The following is a 23293-nucleotide window of genomic DNA, read 5'->3' as shown; positions in this document are numbered from 1 at the left end:
ATAGTAATTTTATTTAGTTCCTAGATATTCAGGACAGTCTCTGTGCCCACCATGGTTGTAATGGGTAAGGTGTTGGGCATGAATGAACTGGGAAGGATGTAGACGGAAGGGAGGTGGAAGTCAATGTGCCAACCACAGTTCTGTTATTTATAAGATGCATAATTCTGGATAAATCAGCTGGTGTCTACTAGGCCTTAGAATCCACGTAAAAGAAGGATGGTTTCTACAACCTGTTTAAATATAACATTAAGAAATTCAGAAATTCTGCATGTTTCAAATTCAAGCCTGTTTAGCCTTCAAGTGCTATAGTTGCCAATACAGACTACAAAATGTATGAGCAAGGACTAAAAATCAAACCAAACAACGAGTTGTAGCTTTTAGGCAAGGCAAAACTATATACTAAATTTGGTAAGTCTAGTGAGGCCAACTTTTTACTTTTCTATTAACATAAGAACCTTGCCCTACTCTGACTGCATACTTCACAAGCAAAGAGCAACTTTAAACTGAAAACTAAACTGAGTTCACAAAATGAAAAAGCTAGCTACCATGAATCTGACAGAACTGCTTTTCCTGTATCTTCCTAACCTTGACACCTAATCTGTTTGCCCCAGCTGTAAACTATAGAGCAGATCAATGGGAGATGTAACCTCAAAATCAAAGCTTAGCTAAGGTTCTAGATTAAGAGGTTCTTTTAAAACTTGGAGTTACAAAGAAAAAATATGTTGATATATACAATAGGGCTCCTAAATCATCCTAAGGAAGGCAAAACTCACATCACAAAAAAATACTTTAAATCCATATAGAACTGGGACACCTGAGTGGCTCAGTCAGTTAAGTGTCTGCCTTTGGCTCAGGTCATGATCCCAGGGTTCTGGGATTGAGCCCTGTGTTGCGCTCCTTGCTCAGCAGGGAGCCTCCTTCTCCCTCTTCTACTCCCCCTCCCCCTGCTTGTGTGCTTGCTCTCTTTCTCTCTCTCAAGTAAATAAATAAAATCTTTAAAAAATAAAAAGTAAATCACATAGAAAATTTTATAGCACAACTTAAAGCATTTTATAAAAATTACCCAATTAGCTTTTCTGTCGCTTCTGTGAAGAGTCAGGTAGTATCTGATATTTTCCAAAGGAAGTAAAAAGACACAAAGGAACTAAAGTTACTCACTTTGGCAAAGACAGAGCTACTTAATTCCACATCTACTGTTAAATTTGTGAAAAAAGATGCTCTGCTCCGTGAGAAATTATATTAACATAAATGCCTCAGCCTTTTGAAAAATTTTTGACTTCCCACAAGATCTAAGTGCAGAGATGGTGTATTGTCTTGTTTAGCATTTTACCTAATCACTTAGTTCAGTATCTGCCACACTCTAGGTACTCACTGTATATCTACCCAATGAATAAAGCTATTAACAGTAGTTAATAATTACTAGAATTCATGTATCAAGTACTATGCTAAGTGCATTACATATATTGTTTCACTTAATCCTACCAAGCAACTCAAAGAGGTAAGTAAATTATTACTTCCCATTTTAGGGATGAGAGAACTAAGGCCTAGGTTACACAACTTGCCCAAGATTACAAACTGATAAAGCCAGGATTTTCACAGGGGTAGCCCAACTTTAGACCTTGTTTAAAGATGACCACGGTGTAGAAAGAACAATAGATAAGCAGTAAAAAACTCTATATTTTATTTCCTTTATCACTAAATTTTTGGAGATAATGTCTAGCACAGTACCTTATTCATATTTTTCCTCATCAAATGTTCCCTAAATAAAATTAAAATTGCACAAGCAAATCAGGTTTCATTGTCCTGAACTATAAAATGGAGGTAAAGATGCCTGCATGGTTTGCCTCAGTGATTCTCAAAAGTGTCGTCCCTGGATCTGGAAAATTTGTTAGACATGCAAATTCTCAGCACCCCTCCCAAACCTACTGAATCAGAAGCCAGTGTTTTTACAAGCCTTCCAAGTGATTCTAACACATGGTGAAGATTCTCATTTATCAGTCTACTTTACTAAATAATTATGAATATCAAATGAGTTCAATAATGTGAAAGTACCCTAAAAAGTGAATCGTGTATTATCACTAAAAGAGTAAATTACATTCCTTAAAAAAACTTAGTGGTTTTGCTAAAGCCAGATAAAAATGAACATTAGAAATGAAATAGGTCATAAAGCACTTTTAAAACAAAGTATCATTCTAAATTTTACCTTGGTAACATTGAAGAGTAATGGATCCAGAGAAAAAGATGACCACGAGCCATAAAACTGAGCCTAGAAATTTGATAATGTGGAACGTGGCAGTTCAACCCAGAAATGTGAAATACTGCACAGCCTTCTTACCTGACCAGTGTCCAGTGGAGGTGCCAGATCTGTCTGTACATGTCTCACTTACAGGTCTAAACACAGTTTCCCAACCTCCAGTAGCATAGCGCCAATTCTGAGATTCCAAGATGAGTGTTCGCTGAGTACCATATGCAATCATGAAGCAGTAGACCACATGATGGAGTTGACAGCCATAGCCACAGCCTTTGTTGATATTACATACCAGCTTCTTGGCTTTGCTGCAGTCCTTGGGATTCTGTCAGGGAGAAAGACAAACAAAGGTGAAGAGAGGTCATCTTCTCTTTATAACTGACAAGTGTCAAAAATCATATAATTAGCCAGGACTGATCCAGCATATCTTTTTTTTTTTTTTTGAAGATTTTATTTATCCATTTGAGAGAGAGAGAGAGAGAGAGTGAGAGAGAGCAAGAGAGGGGAGAAGGTCAGAGGGAGAAGCAAACTCCCTATGGAGCTGGGAGCCTGATGCTGGACGTAGTCCTGGGACTCTGGGATCATGACCTGAGCCGAAGGCAGACAGACGCTTAACCAACTGAGCCACCCAGGTGCCCTGATCCAGTGTATCTTACTAAACAAAGAAACCAGCTTTAAGGATTGAATTTCAAAGAATCCAGTGAAAGTTTATTTTAAAGAGATAGCAATGAGAAGGAACAACTGCTTTGGAAACATCACTAAACAAATATAAAACGAAGCATTACATTGAAAAAAATACTCTTTCACTTCTCTATCACTCAGAATATGCAAGTACAATCATCTCTGAACTCAGAGTCGCATAGACTAAGATTTTTACAAAAGAAGTAAAACAGTTTATTTATTCCAGTTCTATTTCAGCATATTGTGCCTACCTTTTCAGCTGAAACTCAAATCATCTTAAATGCAAAACTATAATTTACCTCTTAATTCCATCTATCTTCAGAGTTCTAGATGTCACAAACAAAATGTATTTTTTCATTACAGAAGTAAAACCACTGAATAAAAAAAATGAGTTCAGGACTTAAAAAAAAACTAATCTTGGTGATTGCTCCTAGTTATTTCATAATAAAAAGAGGAATATGTTCTATATCATGCCAATTTTTTAGTCATTGAAGTATAATTAAAGTGTTAGGTTAGTTTTAGGTGTACAACATGATTCAACAATCCTATACAGTACTCAATGCTCATCATAAGTGTAGTCACCATCTGTTACCAAACATTATTACAATATTATTGACTATATTCCCTATGCTGTACTTTTCATCTCCTTGACTATTTTATAACTGGAAGTTTGTATTTCTTAATCCCCTTTATCTATTTCATACCTAACTGCCCACCTACTGTTATGCCAATTTTTAATCGGGAGGTCCATTTTTCTATTTGTATTCCCTGCTATAAGATGAATAGCAAATGGTTAAAACAATATTATCTAACAGTGGGTGCAACAGGGTTAGTTAATGAGAGATGTCCTTTTTATTCTAAAGCTTTGACTCTGCTATAATTCATATGGGCTATTATTAAATATCCTTAGGCATCTTAGTCTTCAAATAAAAATTTGTTTTGACAGGGACTCCTTAGCCGAGGAAGTTTTAAGCTGCTTTGTTTGCAAGGTTTAAAGAAAGGATGGGTGCCTTCAGGAACAGAATCTTTTCTCCCACAAAGTGAGAAGCAAAGAAACCAGTTCTCAATTTATATGAGCCCTGAGAAAAAGCAACTGCCAAACCACAAATCTACAACTATTTCCCAGGATATCATCTACTTGGTCAAGCAGAGCCTTAGAAACAAAAGCTAGGAAGGTGAAGGTATAAAATGATTCTGAAGGAAAAGCTGAGAAGGGAAAATGCAACACAGTTGTGCCACAGCAGACTGGTCTTCTTAGATAAAGCTGAACCCAATACCAAGAGCCTTTAAAAAAAAAAAATTATTTGAGAGGGAGAGAAAGCAAGCAAGAGCACAAGAGAAGGGGGAAAAAGAAGAAGACACCCTGCCCTGTTGAGCAGGGAGCCCTAAGTGGGGCTCTATCCTAGGACACTGGGATCATGACCTGAGCCAAAGGCAGATGCTTAAACCACTGAGCCATGCAGGTGCCCCTATCAAGAACCTTCTGAAAAGTTAAGAGTCCTTATGAATCTAAGAGAATCCAGATAAAACTCAGCAAGATTTGGTCAATACTGTTTCCCTAATCAAGTACTAGAATTGCTGATTCTTTTCATTTTGAGACTTTGAAATCTAGTTGGTTTAGCCATAAAAGATTTGAGAGGAACAGAAGGGTATGTGATGTGTTATTGGAAGACCAGTATCCTTTATTTTCTATCCACTATAATGTAAGAATCTTGGGAATAAGTAACATTTTCAAACTGATCCAAAGCTTTATTATTAACTCAACAGTTTATCTAAAGGGCAAATAGAGAAACTGACATTTGTCAGATTTTTCATGATTTGTAAGAAATATAGCACTTGAATATCTCTAAAATTCATATGAATGAAAAAGCAAATGTCCTTTATATATTTTTCAAAAGACTTTTTCTTTTAGAACAGCTTTTAGATACACAGAATTATTGCAAAGATAGTACAGAGATCCCATATACCTCACATCCAGTTTCCCCTATTATGTCTAACATTAATCTTCATTTTTTTAATGAAAAAAAGAGTGAGGGAACATAATAATTAAACATTTGAAACCACAAGCTGTTTTTTTTTTAATAAAAAGAAGACACATCTGCATTAAGACAAGCACATCTACTGTGTTTCCTGAGTTTAATTAGAATGCAATGCTTTGAGCACAAGAACTGAGTCCTAAGAGAAAGAAATGGACAGTTTATGAAATGAAGCTTAAATCAAGATTTTCAGCGCTCCTCAAACCAAGCTAAATCAAGAATATATTAAATCTTTCTGTTAAGCCATAGACAACACAGAGAAAAGAAAATTTGGTTCTGGGAATGATAAAGGTCTACATATATACAGGGTAACCAACAAAAGATTCAAAGGCAGAGACTAGCAGTAAGAGAAGAGAAAATGAATGACTAGAATGAGAACAGTCAATAAAGTACTGAAGAAGCTCAGAGCCACAGCCCAATTTTTTCATAAAAATATTTAAAAGTCTGAAAAGTTCAAAATATCTTGTTCATAAAAAGCCAGAGTGAGAAATAGAAAAAAAAAAAAAGTGTGTTTCTAACATAAGATTAGGCTCACCAGAATAAATATCTAGAAAAAAAACAAGCAACAAACAGATTTACAGGAATCTATAAATTGTTGTTACACACACACACACACACACACACGCATGTGTGCATATATATGTATGCATAATCTTCAAATTTCTTACCAAATAGCCTTTGTCAATTGCCATTGATCCTGGTTTTACACTTTCTGTCTTCAAAAGTCTTGCTGGTATGTCTCATCCACAAGCAAGCATATATAGAAGGGCCTCATTACTAAAAGAAGCTTTAATTATGCTAATGCTTTAACAGCGGAGCTATATCTGATGATAAAATCTGTTTTTCAATAACTTATATATATGTGCCTAATGTATTTCCTTCTATATCTCTCTATCAGTTATGCAAAAATGCAGGCATATTGTTTTGTTCTATATTGTGATTCTTTTGATTCTTCTCCTCTCTCCCCTTTTATGACACTCTCCACTCATCACACAAACACACACGAGACGTGTGTGTGTGGAATATGATACACTCCCAGTAGAAGTCCTACCAGGAAGTACTTCTCATCTGAGAATGGAAAACGGGGAAACACAGATTGAAAATACACCTCTTAGGTCCCCTGCAAGTGGGTCTCACTTCTCTCTGCCTTGAGTATCACTCACTGACCAAGTAAAGGTGAACTTTTGTTCATTAATTAAGTATTTATTAAGCCCTTAATATATACAACAAAACTCAGGAGATGAACAACCCAATAGAATAAGAAATTATACATAAATAATAACAGACAACTTAAATTTAATAAGACTGTGATGAACAAGAAATTAAGGACTAGAAGAAGGAAAAATCACTTTCAGGTGAACTGGAAAGCGTTATAAATAAAAACTGTATTTAAACTAAACCTTAAAAGATAAATTCATTGTGTTTATGAAATGCTAAGTAAAAGTACTTTTTTCATTAGTAAATGAGTGTCCATATTGTAAAGAATGATAGTTAAGAGCAAAGTAAAATTATAAACTCTCTAAATTATAATGTGGGATTTTTTATATATAGGGTCTTCTTGAAAGTCAAAGGCATTAATAGGCACATACATTCTTCTTCCTTGCAATGATGAGGATTATTCAAGTTTCAGAAACAGGAGGTAATTTTGTCAAAATTACTTGAGACAACATGCTCTAGTTAAAGAACTTTGCATAGAGAAGCTTAAGATACAATTTTGTTCTAATTCAGGCTCTGTTATGAATTAAGTTGTATGATTTTGATTCATTTTCCTAATTTAAAATTGTGACAAAAATTATCTCCCTCACTATTTCTTTCTGCTTATCCATCCTTCCTTCTCAGAAATACTATGAAGCTAAATGACATGATATATGTTCAAAGCTAATTCAAACATACTATCTCATTTATCCTCATAATCTCAAGAGATACTATTTCACACTGGACAAATGCAGTATTTCGTGCATTTAGTACACAAGGTAGCCCAATTATGGACCTTTATAAGCTAACAATATTATGTAACATTCTTATAGTTATAATTCTCCAGCAAAGCTATCACTACAGTACATACAAACCACAAAATAAGGACTTAAGGTAAAACAGCATTCTTCTGTATTCAGTTTCCTTTTCTTCCTTTTTTTTTTTTTAAGCACTATCTGAGGCATTTGTTCTGACATTGCTAGTTTCCAAGAATGACTCTCGATCAATAGAACCAAAAGCTGTATTTTTTCTCATTATCCTATAAATAAAAATTGAGACATATATTAAAATCAATATGCCTCTAGGGTGGTACATTAAGAGAAACAGCATCTCTTAAACCTAAATGATTACTAATTCACTAAAGGCACCATCAAAATGCTGAAATATTTTAGACCTTTTTACTTTGGTTAAAATACAAATATAGTTACTATCGAACATATATCAAATTAGGAAGCCGGTTTAATTTCTATTTTGCTAAAAACAAGTAATTTTGAATCAACTAGTAAACCAGAATTATTCTTACATTATGTAGGCTCTGCTAAGATTTAGAAGTTCGCATGGCCTTCATTTAGTAAATTAGTAGTAATTGTGAATTAATGATGTAACATTATAAAATAGTACTGATTCCATGACTTTTAAATTAAATCAGAGATAAAGCCTTTTGCCACGACCATTTAGATTTCCAATACACACAAGTAAAAGCCTCTTCAGAGGACATAAGATTCCCTTCTAGTTCAGTGAGAAGGGCTTCCTTAGGGGCAGAGTGGGTTTACTGAAATGTAAGCTGAAGGGACCCTCATTTGAACAGGTCCCTTCAAAGGCCCTGGGAGGAGGAGGGTTTATGTAATGTGTTCACCTGGCCATAAATTTTTGTAAAAATTATAAACTTTGACCACAATGAGTTAAGACGATTGTCTTGTCCCACTTGGAATTCCCTTCCATCTCATTTTCCTGGTGTTGGTGTCAGTATTAGGCGGCAATGAGGTAGCTTTCAGCATTTCTGGGATCCTGTTTGGGAAAATTAAGCTGGGGATTCATTTAGTCTAGATCTACAGGGATATATTTATGTGGTTCAGGATTACTTTGGTGCAGTTATTTTTGTAACATAGTAGATACAGGGCTAAGGGGATATACTATAATTCGATAGGTCCTATTGCACCCAGCATAGGAAGTGTCAGGTAATCAGAGAATTGGGAGTCAGTTCTCAATAATGCCTAGTCAACACAGAAGTTCTCTTCTGTCATTAATATCCTCAAAAATGTAGTGTATGCAATTCAAAATGTAGCTAAACAATTATATGTATTATTATTTTTTCCTTTTATGGTATCACATGAAATAGAATTTATATGAACTCCTTTGTTTGTATGGCACAAGCTTATAACAGTACCACAGACATGAGATATGTAAAGTTGCAAACTTTATGAGTCACAAATAACAATAAATAAAAAACAACTTTTTTTAGGTCCCTGGGTGGCTCAGTCAGTTAAGCATCTTTGGCTCAGGTCATGATCCTGGGGTCCTGGGATGAAGTCCCACATCAGGCTCCCTGCTTCTTCCTCTCCTCCCCACTGGTGCTCTCTTCCGCTGTCTCTGTCTCTGTCTCTGTCTCTCTCTCTCTCTCTCTCAAATAAATAAATAAATAAAATATATATTTTTAAAACCCCCCCAAATAAAAAACAACTTTTTGCATCAACCATGTTAGAGAAAGATCTGATTCAATCTTTCCATTCTCTTTATGGAAAATATTACAAAATCATTGTAAATTCACTTTATAGAAAATCTTATAAATCATAAAGAATATGAAGCTAAGACACATGGGGAAACAGTATTATAAAGAGTGTCAGGCAATTAATAAGACTTCCAATTTTTCTGGAGTACTGTTGTCATGGTATACATTAACTTTTTAAAATTTGTAATTTGCTGGTATTTCTTTTCTTCATTATAAATAAGTGATCCTCACTAGTCATAGGTTCCATATTTGCAAATTTGCCTACTAGCTAAAATTTGCTTGTAATCTCAAAATCAATACTTGAGGTGCTCTCAGGGTCACTTGTGGGCACATGCAATACAGTGAAAATATGAGCTGCCCAAAGCACACAGTTCTCAGCTGAGGTCAAACAAGGTAGCATTTTGTCTTCTTGTTTTAGCTGTCATACTATGAAAAAGCATCCTTTTTGCAGTCTATACAATGCCATGTTTTTTGCATTTTTGTGCATTTGTGGACAACTTCGCTGTTTAAAATCGCCCCTAAGCATAGTGCTGAAGTGCTGTCTGCATTCTTAAGCACAGGAAAGCTATGATATCCCTTACTGAAAAAATATGTGTGTTACATAAGCTTCATTCAAGTCTGACTCGCAGTGCTTTAAGTCATGAGTTAAATGTTAATGAATCAACAACATGTATTATACAAAATATTTTTAAACAGAAACATACACAACACAAGATCATATATTAATTGGTTGACAAAAGAGTTCTGACCAGAGAGATTCACAGGCACCCAGGAGCAGAGGTTCACTAATTCAGTGTTTTTGGTGAATTTATAGAACATAATTGATGCAAATAAACAGAATCTCAACTGTCACTATTTACTTTCATATTTAAGTGTATTTGTATTCCTTTTTATAAAAAGTGCCAAAAACTGTAGAGGTTTCAAGTCCAGCCCCCAAATCTGAATCCACCTCTGGTCAGTAGCCTCCCTCTTCCTTTCATGGGAATGTTGCTACTCCCCAGTTCTCGCCTTGCTGGAATTGAGACCAAGACAATGGAAAATGAACTTCTGGCCTGGGACTTGGTAGTTGGGGTCAAAATCCCCAATTATAACACTATACCTATGTGGAAACCATACCTGTTTAAAGATTTGGAAAATTGGGGGCGCCTGGGTGGCTCAGTGGGTTAATGCCTCTGCCTTCGGCTCAGGTCATGATCTCAGCCCCACGTCGGGCTCTCTGCTCAGCGGGGAGCCTGCTTCCCCCCCACTCTCTCTCTCTGCCTGCCTCTCTGCCTCCTTGTGATTTGTCTGTCAAATAAATAAATAAAATATTAAAAAAAAAAGATTTGGAAAATTGTTTCTATAACAACATTGTGTATATTATAACCTAGAGCAGAGTCAAACTATAGTGAAATCTGCCATTTCTTAGGAAAAAAAGAGGCATATTTCCAGAAGTAGAAAACCACTGAGGAAATGGAATAATGTTCAAAAAAAGTAGATGCTAGACTGATATACCTAAATCAAACAAAATCTAATTTAAGTCCAACTTATATTAAAAAAAGTAAGGAGGATAAAATCTTTATTAGGTGTTTCTATCCTCAAAGATCAAATGGTTTGGGGCAGCAGCATCTAGAATGTCATCAGTTGCTTATTTTTTTCTAGGTAATAGATGTTAAGAACCTCACACGCATTCTCTTAACATACCTCAACTAAAGAATGATGTTTTAAAAAATCTTTCTCAAACTAATATGACACCTATGTTAACTAACTAGAGCTTTTTTATACCACACCATAAGGCCTTCAACTCGAAAGAGAAAATAATTTTGACAAAGACAACCACGGAACTTTGTCCCATTGATGTCTAGTTGACGTGTGTGTATTTTTACTTTCTAGTAGCTTTCGTGAAATTGCTTCTCCCAAGTAAAACCAAGGTATAGAATAAATGAATGAAAATCTAAAACTGAGACTAAATTTGACTGGGCTACATGACTAAGTCAAGCATGATTTTCAGGAGACATAATGATATTTGCTCAACTCAAAGGTTTGAAGAGTTGTAAAAAGGTTTAGACTTAAAATGAAATTTACTATACATTAAGACAAGGGTTTAATCCAGGTTGTTTTCTTTGACCAGGTCTTGCATTATACCTTAAATAAATCAGAGTTTAGAAAACTGCTTGTTGGTGATAATGAGAACTGATAACAAATTTCATCAGAATGAGTAAAAAATCTAGTAAAGCTGAAAATGTTTTCAACTGTCCAAAGCAATCACTGAAATTATAAAATCATCTGAATTATTTATTGGGAATACAATGAGATATTTCAGTGACTAAAATCTCTTGAATAGATTTAAACTATTAAAAACATTTTCTTTATTGTATCTTTCCCCTCCTAGTTAGCTACACATTATTATCATTCTTTATACAACTGCTGCCTGATAGGCCAAAGTAGGAGAGTCTTCTAAAAATCTCCATTAAGTTCTATGAACTGCTTATTTTTATGTAGACTATAGGTATCAAAGGTCAAAGATTTTTTTCCTTTATTGGGGTGCCTGGGTGGCTCAGTGGGTTAAGCCGCTGCCTTCGGCTCAGGTCATGATCTCAGGGTCCTGGGATTGAGCCCCGCATGGGGCTCTCTGCTCAGCAGGGAGCCTGCTTCCTCCTCTCTCTCTGCCTGCCTCTCTGCCTGCTTGTGATCTCTCTCTGTCAAATAAATAAAATCTTTAAAAAAAAAAAAAGATTTTTTTCCTTTATCTCCCTTTACAGATTTATTTTCTAGTATACTACTCAGTTTCTAAGCCTGCTGAAGTCTTTCAGAATTTAAGTTACTTAAATAGCCTTTTTACAATATTTCACTTAAAGTAATGGTTTGGGAACAGCAATACATTTGCATACCAAGAAAAGTTGTAAAAGGAAAGAAATGTAATCACTTTTATAAAAATGTGTATAAATAGCTCACCTCATTTGATTATACTCTCTAATCCATTTAGTTAGACCAGTAACAAATCATTCTTTTTAAGGTAGCTTGTGCTTTTCTAAGCTGAGAATAGAAGTTCCAGTTGGAGAAAGCATTTCTTACAAAAATACGTGTTTAATTTTGTTGGAATGGGAGTAAAGACTCTTAGTCTCCTCTATCCAAAGAAGGTAAAGAGTGAATGACTAGCATTATTAATCTCTAACAAATAGTATGTTAAAAATACAGTTCCTGACTTCAAAGAACTTTTGGACTAAATGGCAAAAATGATCATGAATACATTAAATAATTAAAGAAAACTATTTTTCTGAAATATGTTTTTTCCTACTGAGATTTTCCTCATCCCTTGAATTTTCAAAATCACTTCTTTTTCAGTGGAAAAAAAGAGAAAAGGATGGAAGTAAGCATCTGTTAAATAGCAATATTTGAAACTGAAAGTAAGGTCCAACTGAAATACTGTTGTGCTATAGTTTAAAAGACTGAAAAAGCCAACATGGTTTTAAATTATTAGCGTGATTTACAAGTGAAATTCTTAATACAGAACCACAGAACTAGCACACAGAGGATCAAATCTGCAGTATAAGTAAAAGCACTTGGCCAAGAGGAAAAAATTAACTAAAGCAGGTGGCAGGTACTTGTTATAGTATGTGGAGCTGAACTATGACCAAATCATAGTTTAAATATAACATTTGTTGAGTAAAAATCTAATGAATATGTGGGAATGGAAGAAACTTGGGAACCATAGTTATTTCCATTTTAAATGAGGTTGATAGTTCTGCACCACCAGCTGTTTATAGTTCACTGAATGAGGTTCTAGTTGATAGGAGATAATTACCTCTTCTCCACAGGAGGCAAGTGTTTATCATTCTGCAGACACCTCTGATGAATGGTCATGGGAGTATGAGACCAAGATAGCATGCCAAAATCAGTTTGGTTTTTAATGATCTCTTTAAACACTTGATTTTCTATTTTTTCCTATTTAAGTGTAGGAAAATGTGCACTTTGACATATAGAGAAGTAGGTCACTGGCTATTATTTTGCTTTTGTTACAAGACACTTAAACCTTAGAAGGAAAGCAGAGTGACTGTACACAGAAAGTATACTAGCAATAGTATTAGAAAACGATGGGCATGGTTTTCAACTTGCAGCATTTTGAAGTTACTTACACTAATTCATTGCTTATCCCAAGGCTATTCTTTCTTTAAGTTCCCTGTCAGATAACAGTGCACCTATCATCCCAGTCACTTCAGCTCTTGCACACACTTGGAAGGGCCTATCAGTTCTACTTCCCAGTCTCAACTTTGTCTCTTCACTTCTGATGCAAACTGCCACATACCTCCGTATTTCTCACCTGCCGGGTGGTCCTCACCTCCTAAACGATCTCTTTGTTTCTAGTCTCTTCCAATACTAATCCAGTGCAGCCAAAATAATACTCACAGATTAACAGCAGCACCCTCATCATCCCGCTCTTAGGTGTAAAGATCTTTCAAAAGCAGGCTGTGACTCCAAAATGGAAAAAAGCTTATGGCATATTAAGCAAAAAACCAAAATTTAAAAAGTAAATTAATTGTAACAAATATGTAAGATTGGGTATGCATCTTAAAAAGAGCTAGAAGAAAACCCAAAAAGTGAAGAGAATAAATTTAAAAGGGCTGGGACTTGTGGCTGTTTTTTGTTATAATGATGCTTATGAAACAAAATCTTTTAGCAACCACTTGCTGCTTATGCACCAAATACCTTAAACTGCACCCACAGACCTCTGCAACCTGGCTCCCAAACCTACCTTTTCTAGCTTATTTTATACCACCTGTTCACACAACCCAAAACTCCAGACAAGTTAAAATATCCCATTATTCAATGGGTTTCTGTCCTGTTCTTTCCCAACTATGGACCATTATTCATACCACATGCTCCAGTTAGTACACACCTTTCAATTTCTATGTGTCTAAATCCTACCCAATTGTCCTTTTCAGCTCAATTCAAATACCTTTTCCACAAAGCTATCTCTGACATCTTCCTCCAATGAGCATTTCATCTGTATGTCTCACATAAAATGTATCACTACCTACTTTGCATTGTGGGGTGTGTGTGTGTGTGTGTGTGTGTGTGTGTAAGTGTAAGAAGTAGCTCCTTTAAGGCAGGGGCTTTGTTTTAGCCATCTTTGTATTGCACTGAAGACATAACATAGGATCTTTCTGAATAAATATGTAAAATGAGTAAATACTTAAGAAAAAAAAAAAAAGGGCCAGAAAGACTAAAACCAACAGCAACTCTTAGTCTTATTATGATTTTATTTCTTTACCTAATTTTCTCACCTGAAGATATGTTATTCTCCGCTGGACCAGCTCTGTCAGATCTTTGGCCTCTTTTTCCCGCCAATCACCCGCTCCATCTGTTTGACTGAGGTAGTATAGATCCGTCATTATAGACCTATAAAACAAACAACATTTGGAAATCTAACTTATTTGTACTTCATCATAGGATTACACAAAATTATAAAACGAGAATCAAATTCTTCATAAAGATTGATGTTCACACTGATACTGGTTCTCATCCTTTATTTTCCTTCTTTTTTTTTTTTGGTTCTTTTAATTTTTTTAATAATTTCTATCCATGTTCTCAGTATGATGAAACATTTTTATCACAGCTTCCTTTACATCTTAAAGTATGTTTGGCTTTTGTTCTTAAAACATATTTATAAAGGCAAATTTGACGTCATTGTTACATTTTATATCTATCTCACAGATTTTTCTTTTTCTTTTCCTTTTCTTTTCTTTTTTTGAAATTCAACCATTAGTCCATAACATTCAAGACTCATTCCTATAGTAAATTTTCACTGTTGACAGAAACATATTGTTTTCCCCCAGGCAGGTCAGCTGCACTTATTTTCCAACAAAGAGCACTATAGATTTCAGGGGAAGTAGAAACCCATAGCAAAGAAACAGGTAAAGTAACATAAGGGAGAGAAATAAGTTGGTGCCAGTACTTGGATACTACATTTTTGTTCTGTCATTTCTTTGCCCCTCCTAAATTATCTCTTCATACATAAACACTATGTCGGAATAAAAGATGAGAGGAAAAATTCTGACATAACTGTTAAACAATGGTCCAAAGCAAAGTTCAGCAAACATTTTTCGATAAAGGGCCAGATAGTAAATGTTTCAGGATCTGTGGGCTCTTTTGCTGTTGTCGCAGGAAAGCTGCCATAGACAATAAGTAAATGAATGCATGTGCCTGTTTTCTAATAAAACTTTATTCACAAATATGGGCTATGGCACAAAGTTGGATCTTTGGGAGATGATTAGGTCATGAGGGTAGAACGCTTATGAATGGGATTAGTGCTCTTATAAAAGACCCCACAGAACTCCCTAGCCCCTTCTACCATGTGAGGACACAGTGAGAAGGTGCTGTCCATGATAAAGAAAGCAGGTTCTCACCAGACACCAAATCTGGACTTGATCTTGGACTTCCCTGGCTCCATAACTGTGAGAAATGTTTCTGTTGTTTACAAGCTATGCAGTCTTAGGTATTTTGTTACAGCAGCCCGAACAGACTAGACATTCTATTTACACTACAATGCCTCAGAGCTGTTTCAGAACTTTTACCTTGTGTATGAAGAGTATCTACATTCCAGTTTAAAATAAATCTCAATCAGGTCACATCTCAAAGAACTTAAGGTCTTCCTTCATTCCTTCTTGCGTGTATGTGTGTGTGTGTGTGTGTGCATGAAATAAAAAACAAAGAACAGCTTTGAAGGTTCATAAAACTTAACTTTTCAAGAATGAAAATATCAACTCCTTGACCATTCAAAGACTAGTGGCATATAGTGGCATCTATAAAGAGAGTGAAAACGCTGCTATTGTGCTATAATAGCTATGATCAGCAATTCTGATCAAATAAATCTATAAGCTATTAACCTACTAATCTTCCCCATAACCAGATATTTCACCCCTTATCTGAGTCGAAGTCCTTTCCTTTGCTACACAATCCCCTATACACAGCATCAGTCAATCAGCGCAATTAGCCATAAATATCATTTATCATTGGGAAACATTTCACGTCAGTCTTACCAAAGCTGCTTTATATATATTACTGATAATGAGATGATGCAGACCAGGCCCAAGCAATGAGAATGCTGCTTCACCAGATGATTTCTTAATAATTTCAGCCAACTAAATTGAGGAAGAGTCCATCAGCCCTGTAAGCCCTCCTTCTCCTTCAGTTTGGAGTTTAATAATTGCTATAATCTAAAATCAGAAAGAAGTAGCTCCAGGAACTATTTCATGAACATTGGTGTCTGGCAATATATAAGAAATGCAAAAAGAACCAAAGCAACAGTGATTAAGTTAAGCATGTCTCTGGGCAACCTAAGACGGTGCTAAGGCAGAATTTTCCATGCTATCCCCAGAGGTTGAGGGACAGATATGTATAGTAAGAAATCCAAGCACTGAACCTACACTACTACACATATAATAAAATCACTATAACAAAAATAATCACTCTTAACTTAATCTCCTTCTCACTATTTCAAAGAGGCCACAATCAATTCATGCTCAATGATGTCAAAAGCAGCAGGTAAATTTGACTGTATTACTATGAAGTGTGGTAATATGCAATTGCTAGAATGAAATCATCACTTGAAAATCTAGTTTGGCAGTATCTTATAAATTAAAGAGACACTCAACATATGACTCACATAGCCCGCTCTAGATATTTAATCCAAAAGCAATGAAAACATGTTTCTGCAAAAACATGCATGTTAATGTTTGTAGTGGCTTTACACATAATCACCAGAAACAAGTAAACAACCCATATGTCCTTCAAATGGTGAATGGATAAACTATCAGTGGTATATCTATACAGTGGGATATTACTCAGCAATAAAAAGAATGAACTACGAATATACAAAACAACATGGGTGAATCTCAGACGCATAAGCCGAGTGAAAGAAACCACACTCAAAAGCTATATAACATAATGACTGCATTTACACAAAGTTCTAGAAAAGACAAAATTATAGGTACAAGAAACAGACCTAATGACTGACAAGGACTGGGGTTGGGAAGGTGCCTTTTTTGTTTTTAGTGAAATATTATTATTATTACTTTTTTAAAGATTTTCTTTATTTACTTGACAGAGAGAGAGATCACAAGTAGGCAGAGAGGCAGGCAGAGAGAGAGAGAGAGAGAGAGAGAGAGAGGAGGAAGCAGGCTCCCTGCTGAGCAGAGAGCCCGATGTGGGACTCGATCCCAGGACCCTGAGATCATGACCTGAGCCGAAGGCAGAGGCTCAACCCACTGAGCCACCCAGGTGCCCCGAAATATTATTATTATTTAACCTATACTAAAAGGTAGTATCAAGAATCATAACATATTTAAAATAAAATTCAACTTACCAAAAATTTAACATTCATTTAATTCAACTTTGGGCCCAATATTTTTTATATTTGTACATTTGTACATATTTTTCCATTTCTACATAGTCACAAAATATATGCACAAAATAATTCTTTAAATAATAATTTTAATTTAGAAAAGATCTGAAGATTAAATTCTCAAGTACTTTAATCACTCAAACTTTAAAATTAAACACTAAGAATTCAAAATTCTCCTTTAAATACCACACAGTCTATCCAACTCAAATCCTCTTCAGATCTACATTTTCCTCAATAAGCAAAGCACAGAAGCATACAGCTCCAATTAGCAGAATCATGATGCCCAGAATTGTAGAGAAGCAATAAGGATGGAATTAGTCAGCACTTGGTCTAATGGTCTAAGTATGGCTAAAACTTTCAAAGGGACTGCTGAATGCCTCTTGAAATTTATGCTTACTTCTGTAGATTAATGCTAAAATGATTCCAATAAACCGATGCATTTTATTTGTAATTTCACTTAAAACAGCAAAACAGTATTTCAAACTCCATACAGTATTGCTAATGATGTTAATATATATGAATCTTTTGGTTGTGGAGTAATTCTTTTCTTCTTCACAGTGGTAGGTTGTGTTAATACAACAATTTTTCTTTTACTGTTCACTAATAAGACAGTAATTGCCATTGGAATCCTACTGGGAATATAGACTTGTATATATATAATAGGCCTAAGGACAGGTTTCATTTTATTTATAATGATTCTCAGATACACTGTGTTCTGCATGAATACACCAGTACCAAAATGTTTTCTTTTCTATGGAAGATAAACTGCATATTTTCAGGAATGTGTAAACAGGAGAAATAAATTTAACAGGAAATTTCAGATTCTTCTTTCTAGCAACTAAGTAGAAAAATAATTAAAAGATTGCACACTTTTATCAAAAACCTGTTAACCTTTAATTAGAAATCCTAAAAAGGTGCTATTTTAAAGTTTTTAATGTTTGAATTAGAAACCTAACTGCCAGCCTCAGTATGAGTTCCAATGTACTGTAATGTAAAAACTACATACTCCAATTATTGATTGTGTATAAGGAAATTCATAGGAAGATATTTTAATGTATTACTGGCTGACACTCTAGCTTCAGAGTTTACTTAGGGTTTACATAAAGATTTCTAGAAATACATTTTAAATCTTTTCCAGTGATATGTTTTAGTCAATGAAGTACATTTGGGAGTTACTGTCCTTGAAACCTCAGGTACTCTTCTCCTAAATATGGTAGAGAAATTAACAAAAGTTCCAGTTTATATTCTTAGATTATAATCTTTACCAAAGCCCAAATTAAATGTAAAAAAAGAACAGCACCTTTCATGATGTCCCAAATCTGACAGAAATTCATCTGCATGTCTTTGGAGTACACTTCCTTCTAAATTCTTTAATTTCTTCAATTCACTCTGTAGAAAAAACCAGAGCTCTTTAGCTCCATTTTCAATCCTCCTCCTTAGGATTTCATGATCCTTCCCCAGACCTGCAGTCAAAGAATAAATAGTGTCGATATTCCCAACATTTTGATAAAGAACATTTTTAATTGTGGTAATATCAATATATTAAAGAGGAAAAACCCTGTATAATCACCTACCATTTCTAGTTTGCTTCTTATAATTTTCAATCTGTTCTTTGGCCTTCAAAAGCTGTTCTTCTAAAGCACGAACTCTTCCTGAAGCTGGCCCCTGATCAATGGGACCTTCTGGTATCCTGTAGTTAGAAAAAGAAAATGTAAATATTTAGCTTATAAATAATGCAACAAAATTAATGCTTACTTGGCTATAACATACTTATCAGTAACTCTAAAAGTCACAAACCATATATTAGAAATACAAAATAAAATTTTCTCTCCAAAGGTGTAGGATAAGGCATAAACAATGGAATGATACTGAACAAAAACAGAAAAAAATAATCGAGCGCAGAGATCTATGATCTTCTAGGAATAAAGGAATCTTTGGAACTGTGTCCTCTTACTGATTTGTTCTATCACATTGATTGATTTGTAAATGTTGAACCACCCTTGCATCCCAGGAATAAATCCCACCTGGTCATGGTAGATAATCTTTTTAATGTATTGTTGGATCCTCCTATTAGCTAGGATCTTGCTGAGGATCTTGGTATCCATACTCATCAGGGATATTGGTCTGAAATTCTCCTTTTTGATGGGTCTTTGCCTGGTTGGGGATCAGGGTAATGCTGGCTTCATAGAAAGAGTCTGAAAGTTTTCCTTCTCTTTCCATTTTTTTGAAACAGCTTCAGGAGAATAGGTATTATTAAATACAGAAAGAGAAATTAGAAAATCAATTCCATTTACGACAGCACCAAGAACCATAAGATACCTGGGAATAAACCTAACCAAACAGGTATAGGATCTGTACTCAAGGAACTACAGAACACTCATGAAAGAAATTGAAGAAGACACAAAAAGATGGAAAAGTATTCCATGCTCATGGATTGGAAGAATAAACATTATTAAAATGTCTATACTGCCTAAAGCAATCTATACTTTCAAAGCCATCCCAATCAAAATTCCACCGATATTTTTCAAAGAGCTGGGACAAACAACCCTAAAATTTGTATGAAACCAGAAGAGACCCCAAATTGCTAAGGAAATGTTGAAAAAGAAAAACAAAACTGGGGGCATCATGTTGCCTGATTTCAAGCTTTACTACAAAGCTGTGATCACCAAGATAGCATGGTACTGGCACAAAAACAGACACATTGACCAGTGGAACAGAGTAGAGAGCCCAGATATTGACCTGTAACTCTATGGTCAACTAATCTTTGACAAAGCAGGAGAAAATATACAGTGGAAAAAAGACAGTCTCTTCAATAAATGGTGCTGGTAAAACTGGACAGCTATGTATAGAAGAATGAAACTCAACCATTCTCTTATACCATACACAAAGATAAACTCGAAATGGATAAAAGATTTCAACGTGAGGCATCTATCAAAATCTTAGAGGAGAACATAGTAACCTCTTCAACATCGGCCACAGCAACTTCTTTCAAGATATGTCTCCAAAGGCAAAGGAAACAAAAGCAAAAATGAACTTTTGGGACATCATCAAGATCAAAAGCTTCTGCACAGCAAAGGAAACAGTCAACAAAACAAAGGCAACCTACGGAATGGGAGAAGGTATTTGCAAATGACACTAGAGACAAAGGGCTGATGTCCAAGATCTATAAAGAAGTCCTCAAATTCTACACACACAAAACAGATAATCATGTCAAAAAATGGGCAGAAGACATGAAAAGACACTTCCCCAATGAACAAATACAAATGGCTAACAGACACATGAAAACATGTTCATCATCATTAGTCACAAGGGAGATTCAAATCAAAACCACATTGAGATACCACCTTATACCAGTTAGAATTGCCCAAATCAACAAGACAGGAAACAACAAGTGTTGGAGAGGATATGGAGAAAGGGGAACCCTCTTACACTATTGGTGGGAATGCAAGTTGGTGAATCCACTTTGGAAAACAGTGTGGAGATTCCTTAAGAGATTAAAAATAGAGCTACCCTATGACCCTGCAATTGCACTACTGGGTATTTACCCCAAAGATACAGATATAGCAAAGAAGGGCCATTTGTACCCCAATGTTCATAGCAGCAATGGCCACAGTCGTCAACCTGTAGAAAGAGCCAAGATGCCCTTCAACAGATGAATGGATAAAGAAGATATGGTCCATGTATACAATAGAGTATTATGCCTCCATCAGAAAGGATGAATACCCAACTTTTGTATCAATATGGATGGGACTGGAGGAGATTATGCTGAGTGAAATAAGTCAAGCAGAGAGAGTCAATTATCAAATGGTTTCAGTTACTTGTGGAGCATAAGGAATAACATGGAGGACATTGGGAGAAGGAGAGGAGAAGTGATTTGGGGGAAATTGGAGGGGGAGACAAATCATGAGAGACTGTGGACTCTGAGAAACAAACTGAGGGTTTTAGAGGGGAGGAGGAAGGGGGGACGGGTGAGCCTGGTGGTGGGTATTATGGAGGACACACATTGCATCGAGCATTGGGTGTGGTACATAAATAATGAACCTTGGAACACTGAAAAAAAATTAATTAAAAAAAAAAAAGAACTGTGTCCTAAAAACTCTCATCATATTACTTAGAAAAACACCATCAGTAGCAAAGTGATCAATTCTTCATTAGTGTCAAGAGCAGTAAAGGTGAAGGTGAGGCTGACAAAAAGGCTGAAGGAAAACAAGAAAGCATGTATCTGAACATGTGCCTGTGTTCAAATAGCAAATACAAATTACTTCTGAATTAATCACAATATCAGGCTATGTACATCTGTGCTCTAATTCATGAACTCATGATCTTAGGTTACTAAGTATTGGTTTTATAGAATAGTAAGACAAGACTAGGAGATGAAGTATATTGGCGGGGGGGAACTGAAGATTAATGTCCTGTTTGTTTCTATCAGAAATAAAAAGCATCAGTCAATAAAATAAAATGTTGGAACATAGTATAGGAACTCCAGGATCTCTTGTTTATATTATTAACCTATCTGTACAACTTCCAAACAAGACTTGTTTCTAACATGTTTTGTTTTTATATGACTTCGGCAATATTCTGTACTCCATTTTGGCCATAAAAGACATCTACATCCCAATCCTGGAACCTATAAATGCTACCTTATATGGCAAAAGAAACTTTAAATATGTGATTAATTAGGTTAAGGATATTGAGATGAGGGAGATAGTCTTGGATTAGCCAGGTGGGTCCTAACTGTAATCACAAAGGTTCTTTGTGGGATGCAGAGGGAAATTCTACTGCAGAAGAGACGATGGTGTGGCTATTAGCTTTAAAGGTGGAGGATGGGGTCATGAGCAACAGACACGAGGAATGCAACTTTAGAAGCTGGGAAAAGCAAGAAAACAGATTCTCCCCTAGGGCTTCCTGGAGGAAATATGGCCCTGATGACATTTTGGTTTGGGCTTAGTAAAACTCATTTCAGATTTCTGTCTCCCAAACTGTAAGAGAATAAATTACTATTGTTCTGAGCCATAAAGATTGTGGTATTTGCTATAGCAGCAATAGAAAACTAACACACATACACATATCCATCTATCCATCCATCCTTCTGTATATATACATTTGCATAATTATTGTGAAGATTAAACAATGGCTGAGTTTTCTTACAAAATCTGTAAAAGTACTTAGCATAATTTTGGCAGTACACTATCAGGACTATTGTATCTGCGCTTAGTCATTTTAGAGATGAGCTGTAATTTCAAAATATCTGGGGCTATCCTTATCACAATCATTTTAAGGAAATAATTTTTATTTTTATTTATCTTTTTTAAAAGATTTTATTTGTTTATTTGTCAGAGAGAGAAAGAGAGAGAGGCAGAGGGAGAAGTAGGCTCCCCACTGAGCAAGAAGCCTGATGTAGGACTTCATCCCAGAACCCTGGGATCATGACCTGAGCTAAAGGCAGACAATTAACCACCTGAGCCACCCAGGTGTCCCAAAGGAAACAATTTTTAAAATATACTTGGCAGCACTTAAATTCAGATGTCAATTCAGTCCTTTGGTGCAAAGACTCCAATATAGATTTTTTATACCTTTTTGAACACTTTTTATATAGCAGAGGAAATCAAATTAACTATTACTTACCTATACCACTTCAGAATACCTTTTAGTAAAGAAACTCTTGGTACAGCTCTACCAGAGGAAATGAGGTATTCTGTAATTGTATGCATTAACATTGAACAACAGTGTGAAAAATAATCATTCTCTAATCATGAGTATCCCAGGCTACAAAATTTGAATTACAAAGCCTTCATTTGTATACATACAAAGTGAATAATGATAAAATAGAGTTGTTAGGTGCACAATTACCCCATTTATAAGCTCAAATGTGCATACATCCATAAATGAGGCATTTCCTGGTATTTAGTTTTTAAAATTTGCCTCTTAATCTCTTTCTGAATTAGAAGGCTGAATTCTAGGAAATAATTTGAAAACAGAATAAAACTACTACCTCTTGGGATTTATTCTGACAGCAATATGCCATAGGACAAGAATGTCCTTTTCCAGAACATACCTTAATGATAGAAAATTTCAGACAATACAAAGATAAGTCTAGGTTCTCCTTTTCATCTCATTTCTTCATATATTGATGGAAAAGCATTAGTGTAAAATAGGCAGGAAAAAGGAGCATAAAATCATTTCAGCAGATTTCCATTAAGTACTAAATCCAATCTAATTTTAATAAAACATACATGAACTAG

General features: G+C 35.3%; 1 protein-coding gene across 5 annotated transcripts in view; it reads right to left on the bottom strand.

Annotated features, from left to right (window-relative positions):
* The window catches only part of LOC111159793 (fucosyltransferase 8), a 294732-nt gene that overhangs the window by 60138 nt on the left and 211301 nt on the right, over positions 1 to 23293 (bottom strand). For all 5 annotated transcript variants that reach the window (XM_022522421.1, XM_022522412.1, XM_022522403.1 and 2 more), the window contains 4 exons: positions 18626 to 18741; positions 18352 to 18514; positions 13933 to 14047; positions 2336 to 2573 (listed from right to left, as the gene is read on the bottom strand). In XM_022522421.1, coding sequence (XP_022378129.1) covers positions 2336 to 2573; positions 13933 to 14047; positions 18352 to 18514; positions 18626 to 18741 — 632 coding nt within the window. The remainder of the gene's footprint in view (positions 1 to 2335; positions 2574 to 13932; positions 14048 to 18351; positions 18515 to 18625; positions 18742 to 23293) is intronic.

Source organism: Enhydra lutris, unplaced genomic scaffold (genome assembly GCF_002288905.1).
Source record: "Enhydra lutris kenyoni isolate GAN:26980312 unplaced genomic scaffold, ASM228890v2 scaffoldscaffold4, whole genome shotgun sequence".
NCBI classification, from domain to species: Eukaryota; Metazoa; Chordata; class Mammalia; order Carnivora; family Mustelidae; genus Enhydra; species Enhydra lutris.
Note: the sequence above shows the minus strand (reverse complement) of the source record. Positions and strands in the feature narration are given on the sequence as shown.